Source organism: Syngnathus leptorhynchus, chromosome 2, assembly GCF_054491065.1.
Source record: "Syngnathus leptorhynchus isolate UIUO chromosome 2, UIUO_Slep, whole genome shotgun sequence".
NCBI lineage: Eukaryota > Metazoa > Chordata > Actinopteri > Syngnathiformes > Syngnathidae > Syngnathus > Syngnathus leptorhynchus.
Window position 1 is genome coordinate 11,390,005 of NC_141196.1, and position 10,787 is coordinate 11,400,791.

General features: G+C 38.9%; 1 protein-coding gene across 1 annotated transcript; it reads right to left on the bottom strand.

Annotated features, from left to right (window-relative positions):
• Positions 1–4,706: 4,706 nt before the first annotated feature.
• On the bottom strand, positions 4,707–9,681 carry mchr2b (melanin concentrating hormone receptor 2b). Its single transcript, XM_085905893.1, has 2 exons — positions 9,290–9,681; positions 4,707–5,346 (listed from the first exon to the last, which is right to left on the bottom strand). Exons 1-2 carry the CDS (start codon positions 9,679–9,681, stop codon positions 4,707–4,709), a joined length of 1,032 nt encoding a protein of 343 aa, XP_085762019.1.
• Between the last annotated feature and the right edge of the window lie 1,106 nt (positions 9,682–10,787).

Here is a 10,787-nt window from a genome sequence, read left to right on the forward strand (position 1 = left end):
TCTCTGCATATACATATAAAAAGTCTACACACCACTTTTCAAATTCCATTTTTAAAATATATATTTATAGAAAAATATTTTTCCACCGTGACCTGTGATGTGTATTCACTAGTTTTTTTTTTTTTGCTTTATCTTTTCAAGGGGAGGGGAAGTAAAACTAAACATATCCATGGAATGAGAAGGACCCGCTTTGATTGGCCATGATTAGTGTGCTGTGACCGCAACCACAGACAGTGCAGACATCTCCCTATCTCTCTCAGATGTGAAATTACCAACACCGGGGCTAACCCTTTTTTGTGCAGAGTTACGCCGCGCACAAAAACAACCCCGAAGGTTTTTTTTTTTTTTTTTTTTCAAACTGTTCAGATCTCCTTCCACTTTTAGTAAGTCACTAGTTCCAGCTATTAAGTACGGTCGTTATGGTGTTCTTTTTTAGATTAGCAATATTGTTTATGCTAAACATGCCTTTAGGAATTTGAACATAATTAAGCCACCCGAAAATGTGTGGGAAAATATGCAGTATGTATGAACAATTTGTTAATGTGCTTGTGTTTAATTGGCCAATAAATAGTTGTGTGCTGCCTTTAAGCAAATTACTGCTTTATTCTTTAAAGGGGTCAGCTTGCTCTTTTTGGTACTATGAGGAAATCTACAGACAACTACAGTTGACTGGACAAACAAAACAAATCCGTTGATTGACATACAAGTCTAAAAGTCATCACAGAAAACTTAGAGCTGTGGTGTCACACATGCAAGTATGAAAGTGAAATGCAATTTATCCACACCGACCATCCTTGGACTTTCAAACGGGTAAGAGAGCACCCATACGAGGTACAACTGACCTTGGTGAATAAATGTTAAAACATAGTGAATTTAAAAGGAGAAAGTGAAATTAAATTCTTTGATCCAAGCAATACTTTGGGCTTTCATCAGGGCCAGATGAAAGAAGTCTGGAGGCGCTAGAAAACAGACAATGCAGGACCATGACGGTACCAACAAAGGCTACAGGTAGTCATGCTATTACAGTTTTTATTGATTCCTTTGACTTGTTTGAAGAAACTGGGGACCTCTCAGTCTTCATCATCACCATTTCAGCTGAAAACACCTCATGCAAATGTATTAACCCATTGTCAGTGGATGGGCATAGTTTTCCCACCCTTTTGTATAACAACTAATACAGATGTCATTCAAGAAGTCCAAACTCCATCCTTTTAGCTTTTAGGCAGATGAGAGGTAGAGTGAGAGTAAGAGGTAGAGGGGTCAGAGGAAGAGGAGTCTGTATAACTGGAAGGGCTCAGAACAAGAAACTTGTGACTAGTATATGCCTACTATAGTTGTTTGCTCTTTACTGTAAAAGACTGTTGTTGGTTTTTCCTAATTTGTCACACAGTAATGGATTTGATTTTTATTTCCACGTATTCTCTTTGATTGTCAGCCACAGTCAGAAAAAAAAAGAACATAATCAATCAAATTTGAATCAAAGCATATTTAATTCTGGATGCATTTTTTTTGCAAGAGGGCAAACCTGACTGCAAACGTCACTGGCATGTAAGCTACGTACAGTCATGCAATGGTGCACACAAGCTGTATTTTGTTGCCCATTTTGTAATGCTTTTGTTCCATATTTTGAATGTTTTGGCACAGGTATTGCCTTTTGCAAAGAAAATGTGTCATTTTGACCACTATGGCATGTGTTTAGTTAGCCCTCTGCATTAACTGCTTTGTCGATTTGGAGTTGACGACTGTGTCAAAACAATCAACACAAACTGTTACAGAACGTACTACACTAGTGGAACATCGCGTTAAGCACTGCAATTTGCTCAACAGACCATCTTGTTTGACAGATTCTTCAATAAATAATATCCAGCCTATCTGTCCAGGAACTTATGTAGAGTAGTTTATCTACAACATAGGCTATACAGCCAGATATTATTTTATTTGAAAACATAATAAGCGGCCATTTCGTTCAAACTTCGGAATTGTCTGGTGATAAAAAGCCCTTGTGGTCATAGATATACAACAGTGAGTGTCTGTGTTTGGCTCCATTCCAGTTGCGGATGTCATTGTCCTTTAAATCTGGATTTAACCGCTCAGTTTGCCATTTGAAAAATAGATCATTAAGATTATATTTGAATATATTAGATTGTTTACATTTGTGTGAAATCCCCAGAAAGCTTTCCAATATTTGCCAACTAACAGATGAACAGTCAAACCTTCCTTGTGACCACAAACAAACTGAGTCAACCGCTCTTGGATAAAAGCCACTTTTATTTCACTACAACAACAATGTACAATATGTAGCCTAGAATAGCAACACCATATTCTCAACAGAGCATCAGATATTCTTTCAAAATACACCAAATGTTTCACTATTTGACTGTAACAACACAACACTGCTGCAGCACATATTCTACATTTCATGGATACAAATACATAACATCCTGAAACTTCCAGAGCTTTTAGAAACGTTTTAAGTGTTGACAGTGGTGGCAATTGTAAATTGATTTTATTTTATTTTTTTCTGTAAAGGAATTTTTGCAATTGCATCATAGACCACTGAAAAAGAAAACAAGACAACCGCAACGTTCATGTGACATTTGAGTCAAAGTCGCATTTTGTCAGTGCACAGTGTCGATATTACACTCAGCTTCTTTGTCCGCATGTTCACACACACACACACAATGCTTGGATTCAGAAGCATTTAGCTTGAAGACAAAACATGTGAGGCACAACCACAACTTGGTAGGATCTCAGGACCACAGCACGGCAGGAAACACCACACAAAAATTATTACCACAGATCAGAACTCACGAACACTATAATAGATATTGTATATTGATTGTAGCGACCGCAGTTTGTTCTTAACCTACTATACAATAGGTCCGCAAGGGAAACTTTGCCGTGATTGATTAAATAACGCAGTTCATGAGAAAAAGAAAAGGACTATACAGGATTAAATGTTAAATTAACTTGTACTAACTACATAAAGGTAGCTCTGAAGTAATTGTGTTTGAGTTCAGAAAATAAGCCCAAAATTAAAGGAAGCAAAACTACCTTTTTTTTGTCATGTCCGAAGATGTCACAGTATATCATCGGCATTTGTTTAATTTTACATTAGAAATGAATAAGAGCAAATTAGGTCCGTACAGGAAAATTACATAATCTATTATGATGGAAAGATTCATGGCCATCATTTCTTGCTCAGTTTTTTTTTTTTGCACATTCTCGAAATGAGAACAATCACATAACGTTTGACAACATAATAATAACAATTTGCTATGTTCAAGGCTCTCCACTGAAACGTCATCACAAGAAAAAATTATGTTTGTGATGAAATTAGAGTGAGCTAATTGGACCCGCTATGGTGAGCCTTCAAAAAGATGCTGAACTTGCTTAGTATCTTCATATTGATACCAAAACTTGATATGAAACTTAGCTTGCATTGGATTTTTGTGATTCATTTGCACAAATGTATCTTTTTATGCTCCACAAGCAATAATACATGTTTTCCCATTGGACTGAATGATCAGGTTATAGCATCCCATTGATGAAGCCTTTCACCAATTTAGATGCTGTTATAGTATTCCCATGACACAAATGACCCTTCAGTAACTTGTGTCTAAACGGGGTTCCAGGGTAGACAGTTTTTTTTTTTGTGACATACATACTAAGTATCACCACACTGAATAACATTGTCTAATTCCTGTTTCAAATTAGTGGACCTTTAGTTGGAATTAAATTCACGAAATGCACAGGAAGTGCTACTTTCCAATTTGTCATTTGATTACCTTTTTGATTCAATGAGATAAGTACTGTCATAAAAAACCTCACTTATTACTCTTTATCTTTGACACTTAATGTCTCATATAAATACCTTCATTAATATTAATGGTACCTAGGAATAAAAATAATGAGGGGCTGTTAACATGAGATGACTAACTGAAAACTGGTTAAGACCAGTGTAGTCTTGGCAATCATTTGAAATAGAGTTAAATAAGCATTTGTAAACATGGAGGACGTGCTGGTTAATTTTCAATTGTTCTATAACATCTGTTGGTCACAATACAAATCCAACTGTTGTTTTGTTTTTTCCCCTCAAACACATCAGATTTTTTTTTTCATCTCACTCAAATTAGAGTACATGACTACCCCTGACTTTGGAAATAGAAAATACTGATTTTAAGCTGCAAACTGCCTTGTCGAACATCTGAAGATTCAGACATTCCATGTTTCATATCTGCAATGCTACCTGACCTTTGTCCAGGTGGACAAGTGGTTGGCGCACATGCAAAAAAACAGGAGGAAAAAAACTGTTAACGTTCGCCTGGTCACGTAAACCTATCCTAACTCTGCTATCTTGGTTTATGATTTCAAGATTAACAGGTAAATTGTCCAGGGAAATATCCCACATTTTTTTTTTTTTTTTTGTCAGACAGAACGTAGCTGCATTTATTCAATTATAATATGATCCCCAAACAGTCACACTTGAGTGGTACTCAGCATCCCTTCTTTCATTGCGTCCATGCTTGGAAGCAGGTGACAAGATACCTTCGATTAAAAACATAAATGCGCATCAGCTCTTTTGCTGAACATGACACCCTCGCTATGATTTCTGATCCATGTACAAATTTCACGGCCTACATTACCTGGTCCGTTTGAACAAAAAAAGCAACATGTCCACATCTCTCTGCCAGAAATGTTCCTCACTAAATGGCAGTACAACGATAACCGGGGTCAGTGGCCGTACTGGATCCTTCTGTTTTGACGACAGTCACTTTGGATGAGTGTTGAGAACTGTTGAGTGTGTTTCTGCGACAAAGACGTTCACGGTAATTTTGGGCAAAGATGAGCAACATCAGCGGGTTGATGCAGCTATGGGAGTAGCTGAGGCAGATGCTGATGTTGTAGACATAGATAAAGGCGACAGTCGGGTAATTGTTGCTCAGGTTGATCACCTGGATGACGTGGTATGGCGACCAGCAGATCAGAAACAGTGCGATAACCATCAGCACCATCTTGGTGGCCCTCTTGGCCCACACAGTCTGCTTGCGTTTGACCCGACGGATGGAGCTGAACACGTGGTAGAGCGTGAGCGAGTAAAAGGTGCTGATGATGATGAGTGGGATGATGAAGCCCAGGATGGACTGGTAGAGCGTGTACCAGTACATGTCCTCGGGCCCATCTAGATACATCATGCAGATCTCCAAATGGTCTCTACGTACAACTTTGGCATACATCATAACCGGCACAGTGAGGAGAAAGCTACCGATCCACACCAGCACGTTGATCATGATAGTCCACTGAATGGTCCGCCGCTCTGAGGTGGGGTGAACGATGGCAATGTACCTGTGGGGACAAAGTCACAATTTTAGAGGCACAACAGGTGATAAGAGGAACATTGATGGACTTCCAGTGAGCACCATTATTTTAATCGCTGAACGTTAGAAATCAAATCTGAGGTTCTGCTTCTGTGTGTCATGGCAGAATCTTCCCAAAAACTAATGGACATAGATGCTTACTGTAATGCTCATGTTTTTTTTCCTCCATACACATATACACACACACAAAATCCCAAATATTCATTTAACATTGTGTAATTCCACTTACAGGAATAATAAAGTTGGCTATCATTTTTTTTAGGAGCCTCTTGGCCATTTAAGAAAAAAAATGGACAGTTTATTAAACCAATATACTGGTATGACTTAGAACATTGCATCTGTCTTTATGTCTACATGTAATGTGAATATGTGCAGTGCACTTCCATCAAGACTTACATTTTTGTAATTGTCCAAAGGGCATTTAGATAAATTGTAGTTAATGTGGAAAAGTCTGTTTGCCAAAAAGCCTTCTCCAATTTAATGCATTGTTCCGTTAGTGTGATGGATGGACAGTGAGTGCAGTCCCAGTAATCCCCAATTCACGGATATGACACTCAATTGGTTTTTGATACTGTGAGATTCCGATTCGGTACAGCTCAGTTCAAGCGGGTATGATGCATCGAGTTTCTTGTCATTTTACTATTTTTTTCACTTGGACATTTGACACGTGACATTCTCATATTAGGAAATATATTTGTAATATTTTTTGATGGTATAAATTTTGAATGGATTCTTATTGATTTTATTTTATTTTTTTACTCCCCATGGTCTGTCAAGGCAATTTAGTCAAATGTCCATTTCCATATTGATCGGTCAAAATCATTTACAAACATTTGAGATACGTACTTCATCTTAAGATGAGAGAATGACCTTTTAGCTCGTTAATAGAAGTGGCCTAGTGCAACAAGCTAATTAAAGAAATAGCTTAAAGCCAGAAAGACACACAGCTCACTTGTCGCTTCTCAACCCTACAAAAAAGGCACATCAAAATTTAAGGTTATGATAATTTTTTTCATGATAGGTAGTTTTTGACTTTTGATATATTTTTATTCAGTAAGTTTTCGTATTTAAATAGTTCTTAGTTGTTCTTTATGACAAGGTTTTTGACAGTTTTAATTTCCTTTTTGTTAGTTTTAGTCATACTTTTTATAAATGCAGTATTTGTCAGTACAAGGTCGAGGATAAATGAACCTTGAAAGCGCATGCATGGTATTAATTAGTTTCAGTTGGTTTTTGCTTTTGCGTTTTTTTTTTTTAATCTTTTTTTGGGCGTTATACTTCATTAACAAAAATACTTGTCTGAGGCATCTGATTACCAAGGTTTTAATAACGTGACAATCTTGATCATGTTGTGCAAGCACTCATCCAGTTATTAAAGCCGTCTATGTGATTGAGCGTTAAAAACATACCTGCCTGTCTCAAAACTAAGAAAACAGTTTAATGATCATTAACTGTAGGTGTGATGAGTGGGTCGGGACTATCAGCAGTAAAAGATGAACTGCACTTTTTGTACTTATTTTTTTTATTTATTCTTCTAACATTTGCGTCACCGAATTAAGTTGCTAAAAGGGTCATGGATGAATAAGCACATATGATGTAGTTATCTCCTTGTTCTTGAATAACATGTACAGTTCAACACCTAATAAATGTACCTTTGAAGAAATACATTAAAAAAAACTGGAGAATTGAACCCCTCCAATGTCATTGAGAAAGAGTTGAAAATGATGACGTTCATGGCTTCACCGAGCTCAGCTCAGGGAACATTTAAAAGAATAACTCCACAAGTTTGTTTTGCTTTTTCTTTGACGATAGATGCGACGAGAACCTTACAACCAGAAAAAGCTGTGGTACATACGTAAGTGTTATTTCAAATGCTCTTTGAAACTTAAAATTCCCCCAAAATTGGGTCAGGAATGAAAAGCAATCGATGACCTTTGGACCAGATCGGATACATTTCCTTACAATCCAATGCCCTGATGGGAAAAAACTAACCACTGGTTGTCTGAATCTCAGACATTGAAAGGGTACATGGTGGAAAGCGGCAGCAGTTATGACAGCATACTTGTGTGAGTGTACTTTAGCAACCAGCTTCAGAGAGCAAGAGTCAAGGTCATAGATATGAATACAAGAAGTGATGTTTCAATAGAAAATGAAAAGCACCCTTTGGGAAGCAGCACAGGAGAGCCAGGATGGAAGTGTTTGCCAGAGAAATTCCTTGGTGACATTTGATGGAGACAAACATGAACCTTATGTGAAAGGCTAAAGCTTCAAGAAAAAAGGGACCTACCGATGGTGCCTCAACATTCAACCCTTTTTGGAAGCGCTCATCAACCTTCTTTGTAAGGAGCATGAGACTGTAAATGTAGAAATCAACAGAAACATTTTGTCTGCCTCAAGGTGATGCGGACAAATTCACATCACACTCCCAAAACAACAAACAAACGATTAAATAAATGGAAAGTTCGAGACATCCATCTACAGACTTCAAGGGGATAAATTGTTCTTTTACCACCCACAGTTTGGGACAATTGCGTGTCTTAATAACTTGAGAGTACAAAATTGGCAAATGAGAAAAGCGAAGCGATTGTGATCCCCTGCAGAGACAATGGGATCATCACCAATCCAACGAGTTACTCTTGCTAATTACTGTGCAGATCTGTGTATGTGGCAAATGCACCGCACACATTGCCAAACATAAACACCCTCGCCATCTTGAAAAACCGAACTGAACAATCAACTGTATATGTGAGGCTGATTGGAAATGAAAGCTGTTAATGAATGCTAATACCGTATGCGCAATTGAAGCTCTAACAAAACTCACTGCAGCTTTGCTTACCTTTTGACTTGGCTCAGACAAGATGTATATATAATGTATATGTAGTTTGCATGTTCTTCCTGTGCCTGCCTGGGTTTCCTCCGTGAGTGTGAATGGGTGTTTGTCTATTTGTGCCCTGCGATTGGCTGGCATCCAGTTCTGGGTGCCTACTGCCCAAAGTCAGCTGGGATAGACTCCAGCACGCCTACGATACTCAAAGCGGTTTAGAAAATGGATGGCTGGATCCACAAAGAACATTTCTGGTATTGCAAAATAGTACAGAGTATTTATCATTCTAATATGTGACTATTGCGTATATTTTATAACTCTGATCTATGACGATATCAAAAATCATGCTGTACATTTAAAGAGGCAATTTAAATGTCACACATAATTATACTGGGAACATTCTCGTAATCACGTGTGATGCTTGGTATAATTACAGCATGATTCTTTGGGAGGAGATTGATAGTATACGTAATTACAATATGTAAACATGTAAAACACGCAGGACAGCGACCCTCAAGGACCGGAGCTAGACATGCCTGCTTTAGAATAAGGGTGGGGAACCTGTGGAGCATGACAACTGATGATATTCTAGCTTGCCTGCCCCATATTCTAATAAGAAATGCGATCCGCATCAAAACATTTCAAGAAAAAGTTTGAAACATCAGCCATTTTGATTAAGTTTAATGCAACAAAGTATGACATCTTTTCATGTTAACGTAAACAAAAAGAATTGTCTATTTGATTGACAGTCATTTTCAGGCAATACTTTAGATTTACGTTTATGTTGACCTATACAGCAGATTTAATTTATTTTGGTTTTTTGTTGTTGTTGTTGTTGTTGTTAAGTGGGCCCCAGTGCGATGGCACCACATTTGAGCAATGACAAAGAGTAAGATGAAGATGATAAAGAACATAGACCCTGAAGTGAAGCATATCGCGTTTGGCAAGCAGTGCACATCTCTGTCCTGGTTCTTCATTACAATATGGCTAGAGGTCACATGAATTATTTGAATTTCAACATTGTCAGGTAAATAAATGCTTTATGATGACAGTGGCAGGAAAATCTCTTTCCATTCTATGGACTTACCGATCAATACAAAGCACGGTTACTATTCCCACGGTGGTGAACTGGTTGCTGACATCCACCACTACCACCGCCTTGCACATAAAGTTGCCGAAGACCCACTGCCTGTCTCGGACCAGCTGATGGATGTTGAAAGGCATCACCAGCAGGAAAAGCATGTCTGCTATGGCCAGGTTGAGCACGTAGATGTCCGACACCATTTTCTTCTTGCACGCAGCCACCGCGTAAATGACCAAACCGTTGGCCAGTACTCCCACAGCGCACAGAATGCCATAAATGGACGGAAGAATGTGCATGAAAGTAGTGATGTCGATGAAGCTCGGAGATGGAGCGGTTACGTTTGCACATAATGGCTCTACAGAGTTGTTACGGCAGAAAATGTCCGTGGCATTCATTTTTATCCTCTTCGCGCTTGTTTCGTCTGCTGGTTCAAGTGCGCGCCGCGCGCCCTGCAGCCGCCAAACTCTTCTCGATTGCTCTCTCACTCCAACAAGTGCAATGTGATGTAAAACAGGCGCTGACTAATCTAACTACAGGAAAAGCGTCCGTCTCTAGGGCATGTCTCATCTCCAGAAGCCAACAGTGGAGTGACCAAAAGACCAGGAGGCGCACGCGTTAGACTGGCAAGGCTTGTGCGCCACAGAGAGCAAGTTCCCTCCCTTCCAGCTCGATCTGCGATCCCACCGGTCACAATTGTGACCATTCATATGCATATATATTTCTATTCGCTCCTTTTACGCACACACCAAACGCATTTGAGTCTTTGACCTATGTTTATTTAAATATACTTTACAAACATTTTTTGGGGGGTAGGGTCTGAGGCAGCGATCTTCTCGTGGCGCCACCAGAAAGTAAACGGCTCTGGTCATGTGACAATTTCTTCTAAACATGTGCCACTGCATACATTTCATTCCAACATTGTATTCTGTCAACATATACTGCAAATACTTTGAAAGATTACACACTAGCATTTCTACGTAGAGTCCTTGAAATGAAATTATTTTCATCCATCACAATTGTGAATGCTGGGTTGTTAACCAAGCAGATGTACAAGAAAGTCACGTTGGAGCTTTCAATCCAGTCAAGTGGGCCTTTTTTTTTTTTTCCAGTACATCCTCTTTTTTCATTAGATCAATCTTGGCCGTTTCCAAGTATGGTATGCATATGTATATATGTTCAGCGTGGGGAAGTTGCTAGTACATCAAACATCATTGAATCTGGCTTGTCAGGCGAGTCCATCCATCCATCCATCCATCCATCCATCCATCCATCCATCCATCCATCCATCCATCCATCCATCCATCCATCCATCCATCCATCCATCCGTCCATCCGTCCATCCATCCATCCATCCATCCATCCATCCATCCATCCATCCATCCATCCAGTCAGCTCCTCAACATTTCCATCATTACACTGTCAAAACTGCACTTTATTTAGCTGCCCACCTTTCCACATGGTCTTCAAGGCCAACTTTTAGTGTCGTTGAAGAAACAATATTT

Coding starts and splice junctions, on each gene's coding strand:
- mchr2b (XM_085905893.1), bottom strand. CDS start 9,681: ATGAATGCCACGGACATTTTCTGCCGTAACAACTCTGTAGAGCCATTA. Junction 5,347..9,289: donor ACCGTGCTTTGTATTGATCG/GTAAGTCCATAG, acceptor TTGTCCCCACAG/GTACATTGCCATCGTTCACC.